At 39.8% G+C, this 27,784-nt stretch overlaps 1 protein-coding gene across 2 annotated transcripts in view; it reads right to left on the bottom strand.

Moving 5' to 3' along the window:
* Positions 1–13,574: 13,574 nt before the first annotated feature.
* The window catches only part of kdm6al (lysine (K)-specific demethylase 6A, like), a 44,045-nt gene continuing 29,835 nt past the window's right edge, over positions 13,575–27,784 (bottom strand). The window contains exons 15-29 of one of the 2 annotated variants that reach the window (XM_066664593.1): positions 27,327–27,401; positions 26,491–26,598; positions 26,056–26,376; positions 24,988–25,715; positions 21,337–21,466; positions 21,075–21,180; positions 20,286–20,491; positions 19,781–19,842; positions 19,616–19,690; positions 19,379–19,527; positions 18,652–18,954; positions 17,924–18,065; positions 17,338–17,464; positions 17,084–17,254; positions 13,575–14,709 (exon numbers count right to left, since the gene is read on the bottom strand). In XM_066664593.1, coding sequence (XP_066520690.1) covers positions 14,680–14,709; positions 17,084–17,254; positions 17,338–17,464; positions 17,924–18,065; positions 18,652–18,954; positions 19,379–19,527; positions 19,616–19,690; positions 19,781–19,842; positions 20,286–20,491; positions 21,075–21,180; positions 21,337–21,466; positions 24,988–25,715; positions 26,056–26,376; positions 26,491–26,598; positions 27,327–27,401 — 2,733 coding nt within the window. In that variant the 3' untranslated portion in view covers positions 13,575–14,679. The remainder of the gene's footprint in view (positions 14,710–17,083; positions 17,255–17,337; positions 17,465–17,923; positions 18,066–18,651; positions 18,955–19,378; positions 19,528–19,615; positions 19,691–19,780; positions 19,843–20,285; positions 20,492–21,074; positions 21,181–21,336; positions 21,467–24,987; positions 25,716–26,055; positions 26,377–26,490; positions 26,599–27,326; positions 27,402–27,784) is intronic. The other variant, XM_066664594.1, reaches the window with a different exon arrangement.

The raw sequence follows: 27,784 nt of genomic DNA, 5'->3' as shown, positions 1-27,784 counted from the left end.
TTTAAATGCTGTTTTTAATGCCAGTGTATTGTTGCATAGGATCTTTAAAATCACCATGTTCAATGTCAGACATGGACTAGTGAAATTATAAAGCCCTCTAGCATTGGATTGTGAATCATTAGAATGAGTTGAAGATGGGTTTTGGTGGGGTTTTTACAACATAGAACTAATTTCTAAATTCTGTGACGCTGCACACAGACACAGGGAGCACACACCAAAATCCTCACAGACAGTCACCTGGAGGAAACCCACGCAGACACAGGGAGAACACACCACACTCCTCACAGACAGTCACCCGGAAGAAACCCACGCAGACACAGGGAGAACACACCACACTCCTCACAGACAGTCACCCGGAGGAAACCCACGCAGACACAGGGAGAACACACCACAGTCTTCACAGACAGTCACCTGGAGGAAACCCACGCAGACACAGGGAGAATACACCACACTCTTCACAGACAGTCACCCGGAGGAAACCCACGCAGACACAGGGAGAACACACCACACTCTTCACAGACAGTCACCCGGAGGAAACCCACGCAGACACAGGGAGAACACACCACACTCCTCACAGACAGTCACCCGGAGGAAACCCACGCAGACACAGGGAGAACACACCACACTCCTCACAGACAGTCACCCGGAGGAAACCCACGCAGACACAGGGAGAACACACCACACTCCTCACAGACAGTCACCCGGAGCGGGACCCTGGAGCTGTGTGACTACGACACTTCCTGCTGTGCCACCGTGCTGCCCCCAAATCCTCATAGAGATGTCCTAATATCTAGTGAAAATCCTGTACTAAAGACTAGGGTCATACAGCTAAAAAGGGGAAATCTATATAAATATCCTTCCTTTCAGAAAGCTTTATACATATAGTGTAACTACCGCACCTAATATGATTAGGTTGAATCTCACAATGTTGCAATATATGTTTGGATATGGTGTGGCTGAAATGATTATGTGATTACTGAATTGAACCTGATTGTGTAATTGAGGGTGAATAATCACTGGCCATTTCTCTCAGTGAAAAGCATGTTAAATCGTGTCACTCCGTGATTGGTGTGGGTGCTTCAAAAAGGAGTGCACTGGGAACAATGAAGTAAAAAAATTATAGCTTGTGTAGCCAAATGAGCTATTGGCAGCTTCTGAAGAGCTGAAGTAACAGCACTGCGTTTGTGGATGGTCGTGAGCGGAGAGGAATTAGATTTGTAATGTGAATATCTGTCATTCATATCATAGCTCCTGATGGATAATTAATTAACCAGTGCTTGAATGAGCATGTTATTTCAATCTATGCCTTGTACTGGTTATCAGTATTACATAACTCATTACACAGTCTCCTAACCCCGTGAATGAGCCAGAGTATGACTTTGTAATTTATAACATTTGATGTGCAACACTGAAACAGAAATCATGCTTTTGGGAAGTGGAGCTTTGCTGTGACCTGCAATGCTCAAGCAGGACATCAAAGCAAGTGCACTGCTTGTGTTTATCATGCTTTTTTTTCTTTCTGAATCTCAGCGCTTCGTTTATTCAAATGAGGCATGACATGAATGATCTTAAAACTGGCATTGCTCGTTGATTTGAGAGCAGCCACCTGTTTATACTGGGGCTTCTGCATGTCACCTACTTGATGCTGAAGGCAGCTCAAAGATTAGACTGTATATATTTAGCCATACTTACAATACACGACAGAATGAACAGAGCTATTGCTATTTAAGAGACAGATCCACACATTGGATCCTCAGTGATGCTTTAGCCATCCAAAGTGGAGTGAGTAGGATGAACCACCTTCTTCCCATCACACAGAGCAATGCTATTCAATTCAGGGCTCTGTTAACTAACTTAACATAGTTAACATTCTCCTCCAAGCATGTTGAACTGTCCAATGTCGAATTAGCAGCCGTTTGAGAAGAATTGATGGATAACTTCACAAGATGAAAGTGCTACATTTCATCTTTCCAGTTTGGTAGCAATATAATGGGTGACACTGGTTTAAAAGAATAAAAAGTACTTGTTATTCAAATAGAACAATGGCAGACGTTTGGTATGTTTACAACTACATTCTAAATACCTATTATTTCCTGAATACAGCCTAACAGTAATTTTAGCTTTAAAACTCTTCAAAAGAATCAACAGAGAAATAGAAATGCTTGTCTTCAAACACAATAAAGTTATGAAAAGAACACAAAGACCAATTACAGAGAAGCGCACAGTGATGAACAAAGGTTTGCAAAGAATTGATTAGACACAACCTACAGATCAGAGGCTGCTCAGAGTGTAAGACAAATCATCCAAACCAAACTTCTCATGTTAAAACAATGATATACAATATATTACCATATGAATGTAAATGTAGGATATTAGTTTATTTAAAATTTCATAATTCTATGAAAAAACAATATACTGTATTTATTTTGTCCATTATTTCTTTCAGTGTGTTAATCTTTAGTCAAGTTTTAATCTTGATTTTTCAAAAAAGTATTAAATAAAATTAAAAAATAAAAGTACCTCCGGCTTTTTATTAAAGCTTCTTTTTCGTTTTAGGAGACTTGCCTTCGGTTCCCAATGTCCCGCAATGTGACGTTAGTTTAAACTTTCCACTTCTCACAATCCAAATAATCCCAAACATTTTAATGATGTTCAGATCTGGACCCTGGTCTGTCCATTCGGTTTCTTAAGAAGTACTAGTAACTTCTATGATTTTGATCTTTCAAATCTTTTAAATACTGGTCTTCAGACAGTGATATTTTTGGTGGCTTTGTGATGTTATTTCATGGCATTCCTTTATATTATTGACAGATTTGTTTACTTTTGAATAAAGAAGGCATTTTAGAAATGTATGCCCATGCTGTATGCACTGTGTAGGAAAGTTTTTGCTAATCCAAAATTATTTTGAAAGAACCAAGGAAATGAACTGTCTGCTGGTAAGCAGAGAATCGTCAGACAACTTGTTACACTTTTTGGCTTTGTTTTCGTTTTACGTGAACAAAAGCATTGACACTGATACAAATTATAAGGCATACACAAAGGATTACAGAGAATAAGGGAAAACAGGTTTCTTTTATAGGTGTATTAGATTATATGTATATATTTCATGTATTTGTGCCTGACAATGAAAGTACTACCATGAAACAAATGAATAAGCTTTTGCATAAATATATTCACATTAATGCAGTCAGAATAAATTAGCACGATTCTGGGCACGGCTGACAAAACACTCTATTAAAATATATGGTTTATCCCAATAGGTTCCCTCCATTAGAATCACAAGATAATAGAGGCAAAGGGAGTATACCATGCATGTAGGAGTATGCTTGTGTAAATGTGCTAGTGTGTGTCTGTGTGTGTGTGTGTGTGTGTGTGTGTGCCAGGCTGTATGTGAGGGTGTACATGAGTCAGGTTCTCTCTCTCTCTCTCTCTCTCTCTGAGTGTGTGTGTGTGTGTGTGCGTTTGTTGGGGGGCTGAGAGCCCTTGAGAGATGTGTAGGCAAGGGTCCTCCACACACACATACATACATACATCCACACACACACACACACACACTATGTGGGGGGTGGAGAAGTATTTGGAGTTAAGCCTGTCAGTAGCCTGCAGACTGACAGAGAGAGAGAGAGACAGATATATAGCAGTGAGGCATTGGAAATCTACCTTGGTAGCAATAGCAAAGAGAAAAATGAGCTGGAGAGAAACAGCAAAAAATAGAGCTTCAAAGTAAGTGGGTGGAAACAGAAGAAGAAGAAGAAGAAGAAGAAGAAGAAGAAGAAGAAGAAGAAGATGATAGTAAATCACTACTCCATAGAAAACTAGAGAGCACGTCAGAAGATGAAAGGATTTTTTTCATGGTCTTGGGTAAGGAGACTTTCTTGGTTTTTATCACTTGATTGGCTATTGAGAATAAGATGGTAAATAAAAAACACAGAGAGATAGAGAGAGAGAGAGAGAGAGAGAGAGCATTGCAATGGAGGGGAAATCCACATATACAGGTAAAGCTGGTAGTAATTCTGGTTGAACAGGTGATGGTCAGCTCAGAGGGGAGTTTACCTGAAAAGAGCGAGAGAGAGAGAGGGGCAGTGGAGCTCGTCACCGCTCGTGGTCTTCAGCTGGACTAGAAGAAACACCTAACTCTACAAGACAGCTGTGGCACGGTGGGTGTAGCCTTAGTGGCTTATTTGAAGCTATGATCATTCACACGGTGCAGATGGACAGTGTTCGCTGCTGACGGTGGGCTGTCAGGTCCACTGTGATCGTCTTAGTGAAAAAATCCTTCGACTCACAAACTCGAGTGGGGTCCCTCCTCACTCCCACAGCGTTAAAGTCTGTACCGCGAGGTCACTACCGTCGGTAGAGCACTAAAGAAAGAAGGTGGCGGGAGAGTTGAGGAAGGAATGGAAGCGGAATCCGGAATGATGGACATTTCCGAGTGACACATCGGTATGCGCTTTACAATAGAGAGACGATAAGAGGAAAGAGAAGAGAAAGAGGGGGAGAGAGAGCGGGGGGCGCGGGGGTAGAGGGGGGAACGGCCAGCGGACCGGGTAATGAGATCACTGAGAAGAGAAAAAGATCCATGTATCAGACTTAAGGGCTGCCTAAACCCCCCGAGCATGTGTCTGTGTTTCTGCTAGTCATTTAGACCTCTGCTGTTTGTCCTTCATTGTGTTGTTTTTGGAGCTGCAGAAGTGCCAGGAACGAGAAAACTCGCAGCGCTTTTAACCGGGAGCCAACTCGGAAGAAACGCCGCATCGCGCCCAGGACACGGGTTGGGATTTCGTTCGTTGAAAACGCGTTAAAAAGGTATGCTAAAGCTGCAGAATGTGGTTTAAATGTAGATTTTCGTCAAATGTGTTATTTTTAACCAACGATACCCTTCGAATAAGTGTGTGGTTTAAAAACGAAGCGGAGGAATTAACGCCAGTTGTGAAACGGCCGTTAACTCACTGACTCCACATGTATTTTTCTAACGGTCCTCCGCCGAGAAACAGTGAAAAGTATAGCTAAGTTTGGGGCTGGTGTGGGGAAGTTTAATGGGGGTAAAGTTTGGTGTTGTGTGTGTGTGTGTGTGTTGGGGGTGGTGGGGAGGGGGCTGTGGTGGCCCGTAGCGGTGTGTGTGGTCTCCGGGTTTGTTCATGACTGGAAGAGGCTGCCAGCAGCCGAACGGCTAAAGCGAATGAACGTTAACCTGAGGAAGCTGAGGCGGCTCTGAAGAGGCTCTTATCGCAGTGCGGTTTGGAAACATAGTGCTTTATATCCGAGGAAGCACGGAGGGCATAGAGAGAGGGCCCGGGTGGTCTACCAAGAAGGGTGCTTTCCCCTTTCCAAAGTCAGGGGAGAGGGAGGGAGGGAGAGAATGAGGCAGAGGGGGGGGGGGGGGTCAAGTTTGGAACGCCAGAGAGTCCGTGACTGAATGGAGGGGGTGAAAAATGTGCGTGAGAGAAAAGAGGAAACGACGGAGAAACAGCACCTCAAACCCTTTGCGTCGGCTTTCGATGCAACCATCTGTTGAACTCGAATTAGAGACGGACAACCGACAGCCATTTCGTATCAAATCTGCTCGGGCTTTTTTCACTGTTTAAGTAAATAAACGAACGGTGACGTCATATTCGCCTCTTAAACAGGGCAGTCAAAGTGGAACTGTAAAGTGCCAAGAAGTTCTGCCAGGAAAGCCCCGCCTGTCTGTGTGTAGTTAGATTGTATTCTAAGGTTAGGATAATGCATGAAAATGAATTTTAGAGTTCTTAAGGAGAAAAGATAATTGCGCACTAATGGCGCCCCCTTGTGTAGACATTTAGGCTGCTAAACATGAGTAAGTAATTAAGACAATGAGGAAGAGGTGAGCCTATATAACTGAAATAAATGTCCTAATAATATAAAAAGCACAATGCCCTTGATATGTACGATTTGGTAAATGCCTGATCAGAATATCTGTTTTTAGCTGTCAGTTTTTTGTTCTCAGATTTCTAGTGTCAGTGAATCCATTTGTTCAAACTCATTTAGAATTATAATAATCCTATATGGTAAATTTTTCCGAAGCTCAACAGGCATTTTTCATTCAGGATTTCAAATTGAGTGAGTTTGAAGTGAGTGTGAGAAGGCTTTGTGTATTTTGGATCACTGAGGAAAAAGAATTGTCTTGGCCACAGTTCTTTCATACCATCTGCTCATGAAGCCACCACCCTGGCAAAAGTGAATCTGGAGAAGGATTTTTCTTGCGCTCTGCAAAGTCCATTAGTAGATCATTTTTCCTGTCCTATATAATCTGATAACTGCTTACATTTCTTGACTTGCTGAAACTCATTTATTTCCTTTGTCACAGGTTTTTTGGGACAGGTAATAATAATTAGATCATAGGTGAAATTAAAGGCAGTGCCTGTCATTATTTAGAGGAGCATTTTTATTATTTGTTTGTTTTGGAATGCTGTTGATTCTGTCATTAAAATCCTTAAAGGCCTTAAAATAAATACATTTAAATACATTCGTAAGCAACCTAGCTAACCTGTAATATACTTTCTGCTTATTTCATATTAATACGACACTTTTTATTTCCTTCCCTTCTTTATTCTTCATGGAGTAACCCAACCAATCTTAGATACAATGAAAGGCATGCCTTTTTCCCCCCCTCAATGAATCAATGAATGACCTGTCCCTGACCCACCCATTCAGAAAAATGTCATATAAGGGACAGCCCTCAGAACGCGATAGGTCAAAACAAAGGAGCTCCACCTACTCCTGCTCCCGCCTCTCTTTTAAAAGGTCCGCCTGGCAGCATGTGACTCAATTACCACATGGGACTAAAAAGGGAAACAGGAATGTAGAAAGAATGATTAAAAGTAGGAAAAAAAGATTGAATCCCAAACAGAGTGAACGACAGATATATGAGGACGGAGAGAAAGGAATCAACACTGACAGGTTTCCCAGATATACAGGCCATGTGGAGGTGGTGGACTTCCCTGTAAGTACAACTTATAATATTGTTTCTTTCTCGTTATGTCATGTAATTACAACGTAATTTCACGTAGGCTTTGGGTACTGGTCGCATGACTTGATCGGATACATGTTTCACTTGCAGTCAGTGTATCATAACGCAACACAAGAGAGTGGAGTGAATGAGAAAGTAAGTGCCTTGGGACTGTGCTCTGTAGTGGGTGAATATGTGTGAAGACTGATAGAGGACTATTCACACAGCACCTGTCTGGCTGGCAGTCCTTTGAAAGGGATTACTCATTAAACACAAGATGGTTGCCAACACAGACTAACCTTAAAGCTGTTTCTCATTCTTCCCACAGGAGCAGGTGACAAGGTGGAATTCCAGCACGCTCCCTCAACGTGCTCCAGCGTCAGAGAGGACACTCCTTTTGAACTTTTAGAAAAAGTGAGTCAGAGAGTGTAAGTGGAGAATTTCGAGGGGTGAGCTGTGATGGGTGGGGAGCGAGGGAGGGGTTGCTAACTGGTATTTCATGTCACCAGAAGATTGCAAAATCGTTTGCCAGATTATGTTAGGTGTGTGAGGAACAGGTTTGTTGTCAGAGACTTGTTGTGTGTGAGGGAGAAGTTTGGGGGTCGGAGGACAGAGGAAAAGAGAGGGTAAAAATTTTTTAGTTTTAAACAAAACCAGAAGAGAAAGGCCAAAGAGAGAAAGAGAAATGGAGAGAGGAAGACAGAAAAAGGGAAGAAGTTTGACTTCTTTTGCTCCTCATTACTAATGTTGTTGTCACTAATCTCCTCTCTGCTCCTTGGATGAGAGGAAGCTTCCAGAGAAGAACTGTTTTAAGCTTTGACTAAGACTCTATGTAAAACTCTATGTAACTCTGTTTTATCTATAGGAATGAATCTCACTTTGATTTACATAGGTATGGTTTCCCAGACAGGGATTAAGCATAGTCCTGGACTACACAGCATTTTGACTTTCCATTGAAAAAAGGATATATTCCAGGAGTTGGCTTAATCCCTGCCTGGGAAACCAGCCCCAAGAGTTTTGTAACTTAGCTCTTATTTTAAGAATAAGAATTATTATAATAGGTATCATTTTTAAATAAGGCTGCCATTTTGAGCATGAATATGTGTTGAAAAATGGTGTTAGTTATGGGTTTTTAATAATTAAATTAAATTATTAGTAAACCCTCAAATTATATTTGTAAATGTTATTGTAATATATATTACATATATGTAAAAGAATATCACCGCAAGTAATATATACATATTTTAGCCTGGATCACTTGTACCCAACATGCGTTAATTTGTAGAGGACCGGCTCCTATAAAGATACTGACATGAAGGAGTTACTGCGGTGACTAGAGACACTGTTCTGAAGTAATGTGGATAATGTAATGCTAATTAAAATTAATTTTCTCTTCTGAGTTTTTAGGTGTGGTACACCACAGTGTGTGTAATACGTCCTAGTTGTGTCAATAATTATTTTGTCACCCATATCTGAGTTTTAAATCTGAAAATAAGGTTTGTTTTACGCAGCCTGCTGTTCAGTTTTTAGTATTATTAGTGTCTTACACAATCTGATTTGGGCGTGTCTGTGTTTTAGTGGACGTGATGCCTTTGCCACCATGTCCTTGTTTCTCACGAAATGGTATTTGCCAAACCTTAAAAGCAGCAGCTCAGTGTGGGGAAAGAGAGAGAGAGAGAGAGAGAGAGAGCATGAGAGAGAAAGAGGGGGAGGGACTAAATAAGTCAAGCCATGTGGGTGAAGGGTAAAGCATGATTTTATGAATGGACTGTTTAAAAGAGCCCTCTGATTGGTCAGTCATGTGGGTCAACCTGTCTGTAGTGAAATATGACACTTGGCAGTTCATTGGTCACACATCGTGTATTTTCACGTCTTTAAGATAAAGTCAGTGACCCGTCTCTTAATTACAGAAAGATCTACAAAATGTGTTCCATTTTTAGCAACAATCTGTGACCTTTAATTAACCCATTTCTGTCACGATTGACAAAAAATAATGTTCTTGGACATGAACAGTATCGCTAAACTGTGAGTGAATTTGAACCTATTTACTCTTTGGGCTGTGCCTTTTTAAACCGACACCACGTACTAACCGTATTGTCGTTATGAGAAGCAGGAAACACACCGACACTGGCACGGCTAAAATTAGTGTACAAGGCCAATTGTCACATGGTGAGAGAAACAGCGATGAAGAGAGAAGCTGTGTGTGTGTGTGTGTTTGGGGTAGGGGGTGTGGGGTCATTAAGTGCAGACCTTACTCTCATTCGCCTCTCAAGCACATCCTGTTCTTTTCTTTTTTTTTTTTTTTTACTCTCTCCATTCAGTCTGTCCTCTCAGATTTCCATAGCTTGGGGTTCACAGGCATGTCACTTGGAAAATGGCCAGTTTCTAGAGACAGAGAAAGAAAAGAGGGAGGTAGGAAGAAAGGGAAAAAAGATAAAGGGGAAAAGTATGAGAAAAATAGAGAGGTGAGCAAGTGAGAGCGGGTGAGGGAAAAATGGACTGCGACCAAGGTCAGAATTCCAGTGTAAAAGACGTATTCAGGCGTGTCTGTGTGTCCTTGGTGTTCAGTGTGTTTCTGATAGTGTTGTTCCTAAAGTGTGTCAGCTGGAGGGGCGACTGGAGCAGTAATATTATCTACTTTGTGTCTGCTTCTTACTTCTAAAAGCACAAACTGACCAAGTACAGTACGCATTATCAGGATTCGGTGAACAATGACGTCTGAAGTAATGTCTTTGCATTTCACATGATTACATGTGTGTGTGTGTGTGTTTTATTCTACGCACAGTTGAGTCCATGGTCATTGCTGATTTTCTCTGCCCTGGGCCTTTTTTTGCAGATTCATGGAAAAAAACATGATGTGTCATGTGTCGTCACACAGCCTGTGACATCACGGAAACAGGCGGTCCGGCAAGCGGCAGTGGAAAAAAGGACGCAGCAACCTTCAGTTAGACAACAGTGAGGAAGGGAGGGAGGGAGCAAATGAGGAATTATGATTGAAACATTACGTCTTGAAACTCTGAGTGAGCGACACTGACCTAATTGCTACCTGTTATGAACAAATTTGGGCTCTGCTCCGCATACAATATTAAAACCCACATTTGCCTTGTATTTAATCCTCTTCCCTAAGGATAACGCCCAATGCTTTTGTGGGGTTTCGTACGAGAAAATTCATCAGTGATTTCTACCTGACTATTTTCCAAACTCTCTTGATCTTTAAGAACTAAGAAGCTGTTCTTGTTGATGTGCCTTTAAGGCTTAAATATCGTCACTGTCCAAAGAAAACTTGTATATCCATTTTTAATTCATCATTTGAGAATGGACCAATAGAAAGGCTTCAAAATTATTTGGAATAAAATCACTTTTACATTGACTTCCATTGAAAGTTATAAAAGATTTTTTCCAACTCCTATAAAGCTACTAATTGGTAGACGGTTTATTTTATTTTATTTTACACAGAGACAGCGACGATAGGTAAAGTTGCTCTGTAGTGATTGGCTGACTTGTACCTCATTCAGAAACATTCTTTATAACTTTAAAACCGGTAGGTGGGGCTAACAATATGTGGACATCATGAGAACAACTAACTGAGAATGTGCTGATTTATATTTACAGATCGCAAACACAGGTGAGTGATCAACATATTTGAAGCCGCTGTCTACAAACTAACAAACTGTTCCTGTTTTAACAAAAATGGTTTTTGCATCATACGGGAAACACAAGGATATATAAGAAGGCAGTACCACTGTTATGTATCATGCTGTGGCTAAGTGACTGATGAAATTGGTTATAATCACAAAGATCACAGCTATGATTGAAGTCGTTACATTCGGCTGCTGTATTAAGCGCTTGGAGACTCTTTCTCCCACATCCTCCAACGTTATGTTTTTCCAGTCGCCAGCCAATTATAGAAAAATCACCATTAGTGAAGTAGCATTATTCTAACCTACTAACAAGCATTTATCTTCACACCTCTAATAATGATCTTTGTAATAACTGTCCCTTGCGCCTACTGCTACAAATAGGCACATCGTAATAGATCAATCATATATTAACTCTGCATGATCCGTGCTGTTGCCAGTGATGTGCTTGCGTGTGTCTGTATTGGGAGGGGGGTGTCCATAGATTTTTTTTTTTAAAACCTGGGAGGGATGAGTCAGCTTTGCTAATCTGAAGAGGGTTAAAAATGGAGGTAAACTCCTGTTTAACTTTCCATTGCCTGAACCCAAGGCCAGCGCATGTGTCTTGTTTGATCTCCTTTTTTCCGTGTCACATCAGCCAGCTACCTTGATAATCCCACAGCACTGTGCAACTATATCAGACAGATGATGAGCCTTCTTCAACCTATCTGTTAGGACTGAAAACAATACTCATAACTTCATTCTTTCTTTCAGGCTGGAGAGAGAGAGAGAGAGAGAGAGAGAGAGGACATCCGTAGATGAAACATCAAGTTTTACCATTCCAAACCATGGCCAGGACTTCTAGGTGATGAAGAACCAAGCCAATGAAACAAATGTCATTTATAGTTTTTTCTTTTTTGTTTTTTAAATGTAATATCAGTGGTGTCAACCCAACCGTGTCATTACAGCTTGTTGATTTTCTTTTTAATATGTTTAGACTCTAACTAGCTGCTTTATCGAGGCCACTCTGGTGCTCAGTAGTCAGTGTAGGTCCTGTCTGCTGGTCAGCAGCTACATCTGGCTACTGGGTCTCTAAGGGGCTTCCTTCACTCAAGACAGCTCCAGTTTCATAGATCACTGAGCGGCAGATCTTCCTACTGATCGTTTTGTAACAGCCATTTTAATACAAGTTATTAACGAATGAGAACAGGCACTGAAACGTAGTATAACTGATTGGGAGAATAGTAGACTATTCTTTTCATAAACGTTCTGTCAACGTATAATTTTTCATCGTGCAGAATTGGAGTTTGGTCTCAAGATGGTTGTGTACCTGGCATTCAGTGTAGAAATCTGTTTTTGTGAACCTACAGCTACATTGTCTGCTGGGTTTCAGATCCATCTTAAAAACATCTTTCAGTGGTCACATTTTTGCAAGGTGAGTACAGCACTAATGTGTATGCAATGTAATGCTGAACTTCAATAAATTATTGCAATAGAGTTGTTTTTGTTGTTCATTTAAAAAAGTCATTTTTTGGGCAGTTAATTAATGAGGTGCACAACCCAATTATCAACCCAAGCAATCTGTCAATTGGTACAATGCAGCGGTTCTCAATTCTGGTCTTGGAGTACCACTGCCCTACCGTATTTTAAAGAATCCCTTGCTTCAAACACAGCTGAGGCAACTCATGAACTACTTACCAACCCCATCCTGAGTTGAACTGTGAGTTTTAGAGCAGGGAGACTATTACAGCATTCTGGGTCAGTGGTACTAAGGACCAGAATTGAGAACCACTGTTATAGCATATAGGACAATAAGCTGGGGTTTGATTCCCTGCCTGGAGAAGTGTCCTGGATATTGCATTAGTCTATGTTTGAAATACTTTGAATTAAAAGGCAGTCCTGGATAAGAGCATTTGCCCGATCTTATAAATGAGCAATCCCAAGCCCAGCATGTATCTGTTTCTTTGAGTGCTTCCAACCCCTGCCTCCTTTATAAACCAGAAAAGTAAAGACATAGCATGTTACATAATCAGAATTTCTGCTGTTTTGTTGGCAGTATGTAAGTTCTCATGTTAAATACCACTAATTGCAGTTCTTACCGGGTGCCCAAAAAGACAGCTTGCTGCTGCAGTAAAAATATGGGAACATAAACATCATTTAATTAAGAAACTAGAACAGGTTATTTTCTCAATGTTCTTTTAAGATGTTAAAGTGAACAGCACAAAGGAGACTTATGTACAGCACCAGTGTAACTCTAATTCAAAACTTCCAGTGAAACTTACCAACGATGATTCATCTCATATTAATGCACACTCCATATCAGCCTCATTATTTCAGTTCAGTAAGACTGGGTGTGAACATAGCTCTAGAAAGAGGGAAAAGAGCACTTTGGAAACATGATGAAATAAAAATCACACAATTAGTTCAATTAGTGGCTAAGGTATGGACCAGGACATATTTAACAGCTTAAATGTTTGCATTAGCACTGGACTGTGGGCAAAATTGATATCACTATATATTTCTAAATTTTGGTCATTACGATATAACGCCGATATCGATATGAAAAATAAAAAAGTCACAGAAAATCTGCCAAGGACTGAAAGCAACATGACATCACAATAAAACACAAACCTCTTAGATTTGTATTTTTAAAACTAACTTTAAAATTGAGTGCAGTGACCTGATTGTAGCACACTGTAATGAGCACCAATCAATGAATAATATATATTTAAAAATGTGTATAAAATGTTATATTGCATTATATAATATTTGTTTTCCAGCCCTAGTTTGCATTATACCATAACACCAAGTAAGCCACTGAAACAATCTTCACTTCACTTCAAGTAACAGGCAGTGACCCTTCAAAAAAAGCATAGCTTTAAAAATAAATAAATGGTCATTTCCTCATGTGTTGTTCTAGAAATTCACAATTTCAAAAAAAAATTACATCATGAAAATATCAGTAAATTCAAAGGCAAAACAACCATTTCACACTGCATTTCACTCAAACAAAATGTGCGTGGACATGTTGTGAACTTGTTTTAATAACTCGTAAAACATTCTTCAAACAATAAAACAATTTAATGGTTTCTGTACAATGCTTGCTAAGCAGTTTTATTTCTATATAGAAAATGCAGGAGTAAAGTTTAAATGACAAAACTCCTTCAAATTTAATGGCAGGTACTCTGGGAAAAATAACAGCATTCCATCAACAAATATCTTCAAGCAATAAATATGTATTTATAAATAGTGTAAATGTACATCAAGATTAGAAACAACCAAAGGGGGAGGGGGGAGATCACAATTTAAACTTTATTCCTTAGTCTATGTGCAATCCATTTTTCTTTGTGACTTGGCTGTTATTTTTTTTTTCTTCCTCAAATTTTTTTCCTTTTTCTTACATAAGAAACAAAAGTATTGAACATCATGGTTTCAAAATAACGAGACAAAACTTAAAAGCAGTAAAAAATTATATTCACCTAAATCTTCACATTACAAAGTTTTTTTTGTCCATTTTTGTCATATTTTTGTACATTTGCCATCCAAAGAAGTCGTAAAATTGCTATCTACCATACAAAAAGACCAGCTAGGCTAGTGCTCCCTCATGTAAGGGACGACCTTTGAGACACAAGGAAAAAGGAACATGTATCAGCCCATTAACAAAATACAAAAAAAGGAAAGGGGGGGAAAAGAAAAAGAAAAAAGGGAGAAGGAGGAGAGAATGTCTCAAGTCAGTAGTCTTTTAAGTGACGATGCCAGTTGTGACAGACAATATGTACAAAACATTTTTCCCATAATTTCTCCCCTGTGTTTTGATTTAATATCTGTAGAGAAGCAGAGCCGAGCCGTATAGAAGGGAGAGGACTGGGAAGAGGAAGTGCATCCACTACCGCCCCCTGTAGGCCGACACGACGCACTGCAGTTTATCAACAGGTTGCATAGACACACACAGCCGCTTCAGCTGGCAGCCTTGGGCGGTCGCCATGGTCACCAGCCATGCACCAGACTGCCTCGACTTTCCTGAATATCAGAAATGGTCCGTTTTGTATAATGTTCCTGTAATGCGATATTGTCCACATCTACAGAGTCTTAATGTCAAGATGAAGATGAATGCAGAGGAGGAGCCTGTAAAACAAACAAAAAAGTAGAAACTTCTTACAATGAAGAGGACAATTTTTCTGACCAAACCCACAAAGCATTGTTTACACGCTCCACAATCTCAGAGTGACCACATGGAATAGTTTAATTCTCAATATTGAAAATGAAATAGCAATAAATACATTTCTGACGCATTCCTTATATCAGTCTTTTTTTTTCCTGGCTCTGAAACAGCTCTCTCTACACCTCTCGCTGATGGGGACGTGGACAAACAGGTCAGAGTAATATCGAGGAGGAAAGAAATTCAATGAGCCTCATCGACAACTGGACCCCGGCTCTGGCTGTGGAGTTCGCTGATGGTGATGATGTTGTTCACTACACACTCGACCCACTGGTCCTCCTCCAATTGCTTTCTGCAGCCAAAGCTGGGGTCCTGTGGTCAGCAGGTCTGTACGCATCTGGCATTGCAGGAGGAACTATACATGGGGCCTAGACATGGCGACTTTCAGAGGCACAACTCACTAAGCTTTCAGTGTTTAGCATAAGGCTAATTAACACAACGCCTGATATTAATAATCCCACTTTCACCTCATTGTCACCAAATACAAATTTCAAAAAACACCCAGAGGGTTGGGCCTCTTTCTAGTGTTAACATAAACAAAAACATATTTTAAACTGAATCAGATGAACAAGACAAACAGTCCACTTCAATCAAAACTTTCTGTAGCAGAAAAATAAACAAGTCATTTGACTAAATGTGAAGCCATATTTTAACCGCATCAATTAAAGTTTTAAGAATCAGTACAGTTGGATGCTGCGGGGTTGTTTCACCCAAGAGCAAAATTAATCTGTTTAATCAGTCGTTAAAAAAAAAAATAATAAAACAACTGGTTAAGTAAAATGCATCAAACTTCCCATCACTGTTCTAAAACCTTCAGCCCTGCTCTCAGTGTGAAAAAAGCACAAAATGCTTCCCTACACCTACAAGTGGATTTATAGCTCTATCTCATGTTGTGTCTTTTTCCCCTGAAGCCTCATGCTGATCAGATGATTGACAGGTGATGAAGACTATGAAAATGAAATCTGGAATATATTTTCATTTCCATTTTGAAGCAGAAAATGCAGTGGCATTTAAGCTATATTTCAAAGAGAGGTGGCGCTGTTTAACCGTTTCATATTCATTAAATATTTTTAAGTTTTATAAATGGAGATTTACTGAATTTTCATTTTGAGACAAAATGCATGGGTGGGTAAATTTATTTAAATCTTGGCTTGGATTACTTTTATATTTTCACAATGCATTTAATTTTAAGACTGATTTACACTGAAGCACTGCACATTAAAAATGCAGTACTAGTTTGGAAAATGCAATGAGAATACTGAATTTTGAGGCCACAGTGTGCAAATGAGTGGGAAATTGAATAGTCTCATAACTTTGGCATTTTATGCATCACAATTTGATACCGTTGTCCTACCATGTTACAAAGTTTGAGTCTTGTTAATGTGACTGTCAGCAGTGAACGTTGGGGGTGACCAAACCTACTCAGGGGCATTGTTACCTAAACCAATCTAGACACTGTTATATCTGGACTTGTTGATATTGTGACCAAGTTTTAGAAATATTTTTAATCAGGAAAAATAATATTCCAGCGCTGTCTGTTTTTGTGTCAATACAAAAACGGTTTCACCTTTGGATTCCTTATTTAAGTGCGCTAAAAGGAGACGTCCCGTTAAGTCCCTGAAGCATTCAGTTAGAACACATCTCTAAAGATTTACATTAGGTTCCTTAAGAAGCTGCTAATTCCATTGCTATTTGAATTTTCCCATTTTGACCTAAATGGTGAAAACACCAGAAATAATGGCTGCATCCTTTAAGAAACAGAAAATTTTTTGAATATGAAGCTGGGAAATAATAGTTGGGTCTCACTAGGGTTGGTCGGTATAACTGTATACCACGGTATTTAAAAATGTGGACGGTATATGGTGTGTCAAATGTCTTATTTTTCTTATTTATTTTATTATTTTTAAAAAAAAAAACTTTTCTGTTCCTCCAGCACCAGCCGCTGAAATTTGTTCTCTCAGAAACACGTGTTGTTGTTGTACACTGTTGGGTCGTGCTGAGCTGAACAGCACAGTACAAAAAACCCTTCACGTGACTGTGCTCACAGATACGAGGTTCACACAGCCCAACAGCTCAAGTAGGCGATTTAAAGCAGACAATTCAAATAGGCATCGCCTCATACTGTAGAGCGCAGCTTGGTAATTCTGACAATGAAAAGAAATCTGAGAGGGTATGTGTACGTATTTTCACTTAATGGAAACAACTCGGGGATCTTCACATTTTTAAGACAGAAACTAAGCAAATCATAGATATGACACAAACAATATGAACAGAACTTACTAATGAGAACTGGTCATAGACCTGCATGAGATCCTCCATCCTGTACTGCTCAAGCACCACAAAGCCATCCAAGTCACTGCTGCCCTTGCGTGCACAGTCCTGACAATGAACCACAAATGTTTTCCGGGCGTAGCTCTCACTTGTGACAAACAAAAGATTGAAGACTTCCACCTACAAAAAAAATTGTTTAATTAATTATTTAATTATGGCTTCAACACGGATCCAAAGCAAAATCTGTAAATAAAGTGACCCACCTCGCAGATGGCGCAGTACCGTGCAGGTTCATCCCTGCTACGTCCATGCCAAATGGTCTCCTTTCCTGCTGCCACCAGAGCCTCCTTCACTGTCTGACACTGTTTCAGCGTCCGCAACAAGCAGAACCTGCACAACACAATAGCCACAGACAAACAGAAGCACAGTTGCAGCAGACTAACCAACAAGGATGGGAAATTTGTGCTATAGATGAATAGCCCATGCCTAGAACAAAAGCAACCAGTCAAAATATCCAACATGCTTTCGGTAATGATTAAAAAGGCATTTATTGTTGTCATTTACCCCAATGATTTTCAGAAAGAGAAAGAGTAAAGGGTGCATTTAGAACAAAGTCCTCAAAAATCTATTTCCTATACACGCTTCACTGGAACATATTCTAGACACATAGTGAGAGGACAGCAGAAAACAATGAAAACAATATTTGAATTCCATACATTTGGAAAGCTACAAAATTAATGGGTAGTAATGCATCTCTCCCAGGCTATACAGACTAACTGTACATTTGTCAAGACTAGGAGAGAGCAGAAAGAGAAAGGCAAAAAAGCATGTCTGTAACAATAAACTCACTTGATCATCTCAAAAAGCTTATGATCCGAAACTTTAATGTTCCTAGCCATGTTCCAGGACAGGTGCACCATGGGAACAGCTGACTTGACGCTCTGGAGTTTGTTCCACTCGTAGCGTTCCACAGCCAATTTGTACTGATGTGCTGTGAAGAATAATTTCCATGAGGGGGCAAGGGGGAAAAATAAATAAATAAAATAGATTGAGCTCTCTTCTTGTGACTGTAAGGATGAAGAAACTAGCAGATAACGTGACTGCACTGGAGTCACAGAAAAATACTACATACTATGCTATGCAAATGAGTTAGATGCTTACACAGCATTTATATTTCATTAGGAAACCAGAAATAGTAGCATTTATAATCATATCTTTCAATATCCAAGTTGAATCCTGAAGAAAGTGTTGGCTAGTATTATTATTAGTAGAACAGGGTAAGTCAAAAATAGCAGGACACCCTTTTATTACTTTGACATACTACATGACTACCTTCCCATTGGAAAAACCTGCTCTGGATCCAATTTACAAAACCAGCATAGAGCAGGTATTATTTGAGTCCTGTACATTGAAAAATGGGCAATGAATGCAGGAAAAAAATCAGTTACTTTCTAGTTAGTGCTTATTGTGGACATTGTTAACATTGTGGACATTGTCTTCTTACACATGATTTTAAAATAAAGCCACAAACTTTGTGTACTACCTATAACCCACAAGTATGCATCCAAAGAATGTACCTGTCAGTGGGCCCACATTCCAGGAGATGTTATTGCACCAGCCAATGGCCTGCACCCAATGCACTGTGCCTGTGTTGAGCCATACCAAGTCTCCTGGCCTCTGAATAAACCGGTACACTGGCACATTGGCCTCATACAAGTCCTCCAAATTAGGCCACCATGAACCCATCAGGAAATTGATGTTGTTCTTTTCACAGAATTCACTCATGATGCCCCAGTATGGCTCAGGCACAGCAAACCACTCGCAGTCCCCTGGCCCAATGTTGATGTTCACTGAGCAGAAGTTGTTGTTTTCTTGATGGCCTGGAGATAGATGGAAGGTACCTTTAGTATTGTGTAAGGCTTAATATCCATATAGTATTAAATACAACAACCAATTTGAGCATTTAAAAAACTCAGCAGAGCAAAAATGTGTATGTCAATGTATACCACTGAACACATTGGTCAAAGTAAACACGTGTACACGCTATTACAGTCAAATGCCCTTGCTTGGCTAATCTAGAGAGAACACACTCCTACAAATGCACAAAATAAGCAATAAAATCTCATTTACAATAACATACTCAAAAAAAAAAAAAAAGTGATTAACTACTAACAAACTAACTAAAAACCATATTTTGTATATAGGGCACAAAAATGTTTAAATGTAAGAATGATACATATATTAATTAATTTAGAGTGTGATGGCGCTCATCATGCAAATCTACACAAGCTGGATGCTACTGACCAGGGGTTCTACTTCCAGGGACCTTCATAAAAAGTTGAACTGTGTTCATGCCCAGGATCGTGTGGCCAACATGGCTAAGCAGGTTGCCTGCAGACACCACCCTGGCAAATGCAGGCAGCTTACTCAGCTCCTGTAGCTGCAGCTTCCACCTGCAGGGGGAGAACACAAGTAACATGCAACATATTCCTCAAGTATTTTATCCATTTGATAAGATTCATTGTAAACGTGTCCACTTACTTTTTCTCATCTGAAACGTCAATATTTGTCCCAAACTTAATTTGCTTGAAAGGACCTTTCCTTCTTCTGGCAACACTAGCAAGAAAAGCATGGGGTAAAATAAATAAATACATACAAACTAAACATATTCAAAAGGTGCAACCAAAAGATCTCTTAAAAACATACTTTTCGGATGAAGACATCTCAGAGTCTGAGAGTTCTTTCTGACTCTTTTTCTCATTCTCCTCCTAAAAAAAGCAAAAAGTTTTGAATATAAATTAATAGGCACAATGTTTACACAAATATTACATAAATATTACACAATGTGGCTTTGCAAATAATTAAATAATGTGCTAATTTATTCATTTTTAGCATAAGGTAGCGCACAATAATGTTTTGAGTTGTATTTGTCGTTCCAGTGAAAAACAAACTCACTATTTATTATTAATTTAATTAATGTTGCATATAAATACACATTTTTCCAAAACACAGTTTAAGGTTCACTAATAAAAGCATTGTAAACTTTAACATGAATTTTTTTTTGCTCAAGTATGTGTATTAAAGGTATTCTATAAAACAACGTACAACAATTTTGCATACTACACTAAAACGTTTTTAAATCATATATGCAAGAGTGTTCCACGAATGCTGCTCTAGTGTTAATGTATATGCTCATTGGCAAACGCCATACCCTTAGAGATTCCTGGAAAGATGCTGCCTGGTACTGGGCATATTTGGCAATAGTTGTCAGGGAGCGGGTGCTCTCACACCTCCACTGCTTCCTAGTGCCAGTGGCGTCCCAGTTCTCGTCAGCTGGCTGGCACAACTGCGTTCGCACCTCTACAAGGTGTTCTGGATTTGCCTCCACTAGGGTCTTGGTGGAGAACAGACCCAGGTCTACAAAGAGGAGGGGACAAAAGAGACAGAAGGTATTAATAAGTATGCATATAAGAACTGCATAAAAGGATAAAAGCAATTGTCAACCAGTAATTTCTAATCTTGATCAATTAAGTCTACTACCCACTTGTGTTGACTTTTAAATGATGCTCAAATGTGCCCTGTAACCAGGACTATTAAAAAATGCGATGGGAATTTTCACAGCGTTTCATTGACATCAAGGAGAAAAAAAAAAAGCTGATTTCCACATAATGTTCAGCAGGTCTACAACTGATTTAGAGGGTCACAAAAAATACTGTAATTAGACCAACTAGTCTAGATTGTGTTAACCAGAATCTATAACCAAAATATACTTTTCAGTTAAATAAATGAAAATATGCAGAATGTCAGTCCAATACTTATGTGCAACAGGTGCATAACACTACTGAAAATAATTTAATTTTTGACTGCAATAAATTGCTTTAAATTATTAATTCAACAACAACGCAACATCAACTTCACCACTCTGAATTAACAGCCTTGATTTATTGTAAAAATGCGAGCTGAATTCTTTGCATGCACACACAAACTGTCGAGCACTAACCCAGTTTGAGAGCCCCTGCCAAGCCACGGATGACGGTGACTGGGTTGGATGGGTTGGTGCAGAACTGGTGCAGTGGGGGGAAGAAAGCATCTCTCTTATTCTCCAGCTGTAAAACAGAAAAAAGCATTAGGGGATTTAGGATACACACAAAAAATGAAATGGAAATCAATTAAATGTTTTACTCATCTTAGAATAATTTTATACAAAATTATAGATTGTTTCTTGCCCATATCTATGAATAATTCCTTGATTGTGCACTCACATAGATGCTGGGTGTTGGGGGGTTAAGCTTGTCCTTCGGTAGGATGGGTGATGGAGGAGGAGGAAGCCGGGGTGGCGGGCACTTATCTAGGAGGATGCTGCTGCTTGACAGACCATTCTTCCCAAGGTTTCTGCAGTTGCAGGGCAAGAGTATTAATTAAGCAATTAGTACATGCACAATCCTGCACCATAAGTGCGACCCATAAAACAAGATGTAGTAATCCATAAACATCACTTATGCTGTATCAGAAACTGTGCCCCATTAACTATACATTGCACTATTTTGGGGTTGTGCCATTTTTAATTAGTGTCCTAAAATCATGGTGGACAATTTTAACGCACTCAAACAATCATACAATGCATTGCATAAAGTAGTGTACCACCCATATACAGTAGTGGACACTGGATACCCATACTTCCCTATAAGAGCACACTCTATGGTGAGTAATGTAGGGAATAGTGAACAGGGAGACATTTCAGACACAGTGTTAGTCAAATAAGGCTAGGGATGTGTTCTGTTTGGGTTGGTGTCAACACCAACTGAAGTGTACTGTGAGATATTAGAGTACAGCATGGTAATTTGGAGGGTCTCCAAACTAGCTAATAAATAAGTTTCACTAGATGATATATGGGGTGTTGTTGCATACCCAGGCAATCAAAATTAAATTACATTTTTAAGTAGGGCAAAGAAAATAATAAAAAAAATTACAAGTTAATTAAGCAGGACCTGGATAACAGTCCAGAATAAATCCCTTTGTTTATTTAACAGCATTTATGATGTAAACAGGTAAAATATAGACACCTGATACACTGAAATGAAACTAATTCAGAAGAAATATTCACTACAGGTATAAATACTTTTTCAAGAACCTGTGCTTTGGCCTATGGACTTCATATAAACAAAAGGGCTGTCTCAAGTAGGTGTAATATGGCAAAAATACATGATCACAATTTTTTTCCTTCAGGATCAATCTTAATTTTATCACAGTTTTTTTCAAGCTGGCTTTTAACGTCTTAACGCTCCAGGTAATTTTTCTCTATTATCTGCCTGAAATTACATACCCAATTCTTGAGGCAGTGAATAAACTAGAGGCAATTTTATGAAGTAACATGGAGAAAATATGAAGAAAAGCCTTCAGAATGTTTAAAAGATACTGAAAATAATCTTCAGTGGTCAAAGTATGTTCAAAACAACAAATATTTTAGGCAATTTTCTAAATTTAATTTGGAATCTTCTTTGAAATCATCCTTTCGAATCTTCAAAGACCCCAATCGCTCCATAAGGAAAATTTATTTCACTGCAGCAAAAAAGATAAATAAAAAAAATTATCTAAGCTTAATGGCAACATTTTACAATTTACCTTCCTTGACAAACTAATCTCATGCACCTCTCCAAATGGCTTTTTACCCTTGCCAAACAGGAAAAAAGTTCAGACTAACCTAGATTTATTCTGACATTTAGTTTTGTTTCTAACCTAGTACTCTTCCCATTTAAGGCCAATCAGGGAAAGCTCCCTCCTTCCAACACGGCTGGCCTTAGAGTGAGGCTGCCTCCCTCACTCCCAACCTGTGTTTAAATGGTCTCAGTAGGAAAAGAACAGAGTGAAGGGGATCCAAGTTCTGGAATCGTATTTATTGTTTTGATTGTTGTTGCCATATAAAACTGTCTGTGTCATCTCTCATGGTGCGTGTCTGTTAGGCACAGAAGCATGGTTGCTTCCCCACCTTCTTGGTTGAGTATCACCCCCGATTGGTCTACAGACTTGACTGACATGTCGTTACAGCTGAGAGCCCAAGCTACACGGCCATAGCAGAGAGCCACATTAAAGCAGAGATCTCATGTAGGGAATAACTAATTCTTTTGGTTTTAAGTAAGTAGTCATACATTTTAAAGTACTGACTTAAAATATCGGTGTCGCAAGAGTCTGCCCATTCAACTGATGTGTAATATGTACACAGTATGTAAACAACTTATAAGAACTACAGCGGACTGAATGTGCATTAGCTCGATCCAACAACCTCCCTGTGATGGTGTATCTTGGACAAATTCTGCTCCTTCATGATCTGATATCGTCATATCGCACACCCCTAATCTCAAGATTAAATAAAAGTCACACAGCATTCGACCTAAATTAAGCAATGGGGAACGAACTTATTGGAGCCGTGTTGTAACTAGTGTTTGCATGGTATACCAATACTAGAAAAATTCTGTGTCATTAAAAACGGTACATTACCCCATATGAGTAACGGTACTTTAAGAATAATATGATAAGAGTGGCACAGGAGGGCAGTGTTCACCCGTAGCGCTTTGCATCCTCTCCCTCCCTTAATGTTTTTTCCTGCTCGTTTTAAAGGCTTTTCAGACCTTCTAGAGAGCTATTTTACAAACAAAACCAGACTAGCACCAGCAACTTTCTGTAAAAACATTAGCTACTCCTTATAGAAGAGAATCGCCGGTAGCACAACTCGTTAGAACACTGGGACTGTCCATGAATGGGAGAGACAGCTCTCTCTGTGGCTTTTCTGCTCCTGGAGACAGCGTCCATGACGCGGCTCGTCTTCTCCAGAGACTCACAGATGAGAAAGAGCAAAAAGTGCTGCCAAAGACACATTTGCTTCCTTTTATGTTAAGTTTATTGCTTTTTCTGAACTCCTGAACTGAGATCCCTTAATTGATTGAGGCATTCAGCTTTATTCAAACAGTAAAAAGGTCTTATGAAATGAAACACGACCGATTGTGCAACTGGACCAAGAAATGGCGAAACGTCACGTGTGGTGTCACACCTATAACAGCAATTTTGCCGACCATCCTCACCTTGTAGAGAAAGCACATTGCTTTCCCTGATGTTTTAGGTTTTTGCCATTGTTTTAGTATCTGTATCAAGATATTTACGCAGGTATTGTATCGAAAGTCATAATTTTAATATCATAACACCACTAGTTGTAACGTATTGGAGTTATGTTTGTAACACATTCATTTTCAATGCATAGCTTTTTTGATTGTCATTTAATATCTCTTTGTGTGTTCTAATAGGAGTTATTGTGCATCTGAGAAGTGGGGCTTGCCCTCCCTTGTGCTAACAAAGAAACGTACACAAAGCATTTTCTTTTCTAACCACCAATAGCATCCACTTCTCATGCCACTCCCAGACCAAGCATTACTCATTCCACAAGTTCTTCTCCTGAACACCTGATTCACAGCTGCATGTCATCTATTCCAGCACAGAGACTACATAAACTTATAAGTATAATACCTACTATCTACTACAATATTTCATTCAATTTTTGAACATTTGAAAAAATAAATAGGACTTATGTATATGTCCTTACCAGTTACTAGTAACACTACTGGTTAGGCACAAGAATAAAATGTGTACAATTTAGAAACTCTTCTCTTTGAAAGAGCTAAAATAAAAATTTGATAAACCCAAAAAATCACTTGGAAAGGACAGTAAAAGTGCAAATTATTAGCCTCTCTACTAATGTAAGAAAACGTGGGAAGAAATATTCAGCAAAAATTTAAGAAAGAATCTACTGTTTTTCATAAAACAAAAAATAAACTTTTTATATGTTTAAATGAGCGTCTTGGACATCTTGGGTATTAATTTTAACAAAAAGTACAAAAACGAGCACAATAAAGCCCTCAACTCACCTGCAGGCTTTGAGGATGTCTGAAGACGTTGGGTAGATAGACACCGTGGACGATGAGTGAAACGGTCTATGGGGAGGTGCGGGTTTGAGACAAAGCTCCGGTGGTTCAGCCTTTAATGGGCTCTGAGAGTCCTCAGAACAAGCCCCTCCTCCACTCCCATTAACGGTTACAGTGGGTGGGTGTCCTGGTGTGGTAGGGCCGGACTTGTTAAGGCTGGCCGATAGTTCATTAGCACGAGGTGACGGGGAAGTAGTGGAGAGGGCTGAGGCCGGGGAGGAGGCAGCTGAGCTGCCTGGAGCGGGCAGCGTAACTGCTGGGTGGACGTGGTTGACCCTGGAGCCTGTGGCAGGGCTCTCCTTGCCCGCGAGTAGGGCAGAGAGCTGGGGATTGTCTGAGGAGTGGGCAGCTGGCGAACCAGAGGTGGAAGTGGACGTGGGGGTGTGGTTGGGGCTGTGGTGGTTGGCGGCAGTGGAACCGTTGCCCTTCGGATGGTCACTCTCTTTGGTCAGGGGGGCACCTGAGGTAGCTGTGTGTACAGAGGAGGAAGCAGGAGAGGAGGCAGAAGAAGGGGTGGGCGAAGACAGGTGATTGACAGCAGGCTCTGAGGGGTCAATAGGGGTCGTGGCAGAATGTCCAACCTGATTGTGAGGGCCACCATCGGCCGAACCGCTGGAAGAGTGAGCCCGGTCTCCATTAGGACCTGCCCAATGCAAACCTTTCTGAAGCCCCTGAAAAATGTGAGAGAAACTTTATATTTGGATAATGCACGTCATATACATATTTATTTTCTTACAGTGCCAAAAACTGCAATTACAAAAGGATGTAACAAAGCACTACAAGTGAAATTAAAGAAGTGCTTAACCAGTAAGGGAGAAAATAGATGCTAGCAGACTATACTCATGCAATGTACATTTCATAAAAACCAAAGATTACAATTACTTAACATTTTCAAATGTCATATCATTTACAGCCCCTACCTAAGTGTATCCTTTAAAAATAAGAGAAGAAAGGGGGAGGGGGGAAAAATACACGTTAAAGTTGTTTTCAAGGCTGACAGTTAGGGCCGACCTGAGTGGAGTAGAGATGCTGGCTCTTCCATGTGTCGCCTGGGCTTGTGCAGTTGTGAGGTAGTGCGTTAGGGTGCAGGTAAGGCACGTCTCCATTGGTTCCTGTTCCCGGCGTGTGATTATTGCCGACAGAGGGTGGGTGAGGGCCCATACGAGGCCCTGAACTGGGGCTGGTGGGGAAGGGCCCGTTGGCTAGTGGCTGAGCAGTGCAGGGAAGGCGCACTGCAGGGCTGCGGGAGGGGAGCTGCACAGGCAGTGAAGGACCGGCTATTGGGCCATTAGGGAGGGTGGGCCGCATCTGCCCAGATGCATTTTGTCTCATCTACGCAAAAAAAAAAAAAAAAAAAAAAAAAAAAAAAAAGTAAAATAAAAGTAAGGATAATGAATAGTTCCCATTAGGTATACAGAATCTATTACATATTTTGTGTGTGTTTACCTGTTGCTGGTGCGACTGCATGGCTGAGAGCTGTGCTTCCAGCTGCTCCAACTTCTGCATCTGCATTGGTTTCAGATTTGCCCTGTTGGCCCGCATCTGCTCCAACATCTTTAAATAAATGAATAAATAAATAAACAAATTAATAAATAAATCTGTGTGTTACAAACACACAGATTGTAATGAGGAGACATCAGAATATTACAATCTCCTCCTTTGTATCTACACTCATTGTCCATTCTCTCCACTTCACTGAACATACAGCAGCACTGTAAATTACCAGTAATAACTCAATGGGATATTGTTCCATTTTTAATGGCAAGGCATCCTAATACTTTTTTAGTATTAGCATATGATAATATGCATTAACACCATAATCTAAAATCAGGCAGTTAACAATGCATTGTGGATATATTAGTAAAATATCATTTGACAACCAGTGTTACGTCTATAACTGGGATGCACCATAAGAAACCAAGAGATCAGGAAAGTATAGCCAATATAATCATTAATGTGAACTATGTTAAATTGGTCTAAAACAAGAACCACATTTTTGGTAAAACAGCTGCTTTATAGTGTCATAAACACACTTATTTCAAATGTTTCTTACAGTCATGTAAATTCTCTTATTTGAATGTCCAGTGTTCAGACAAAACAAGTGAAACGTGACTTGCAAACGTGCTGTGCACAGTTAGAGCTCTCTTTTTGAAAAAATACCTCACTTGTGGATCTTTACAACACCGAAAACAGATACAAGCGTCCATTTGGACAAAATGCATCAAATTCCACACAAAAGTTCATTCTGCACATGTACCAGTTCAACTGACAAGTGTCCTTACCTGTAGTTTCTGAGGCGACAGGTACAAGTTTGGAGTCTGTTGTTGTGCTGGACTATTGCCCCACTCCACAGAACTCTACAGGGAGGAGAAAAGAAAAGATGGAAATTTAAGCAGTCCTCCAGTGTCATTCTGGATAAAACCATTTATTCATTCCCCACACTGAAGGCTGTCCTAAAGCAGTTATAGAGTGGAAGTGGACAATGAAATCCTTCAACAGTGAATGAGCATCAATGCTAATTTATTAATTCTCAAAAGGAGAGCAGAAACAGCAAACAATGTTAGCTCTACCTTACTATTTGGTTATGCATATAGGACTTGAGTCTTTTTTCTCATAAGCCATTTTCAAGACATGCTTAAAATCCAAAATGGAGAAGCTTTTTTTTTTCTCCAGCAATGGAGAAAGCAAATAAAGTTAATTTAATTCTCTCCCTGAATGACAGCACAGCCCTGCAACCAAT

This window comes from Hoplias malabaricus, chromosome 3 (genome assembly GCF_029633855.1).
Source record: "Hoplias malabaricus isolate fHopMal1 chromosome 3, fHopMal1.hap1, whole genome shotgun sequence".
Lineage (NCBI taxonomy): Eukaryota > Metazoa > Chordata > Actinopteri > Characiformes > Erythrinidae > Hoplias > Hoplias malabaricus.
This window is presented reverse-complemented; position numbering and strand designations above follow the sequence as displayed.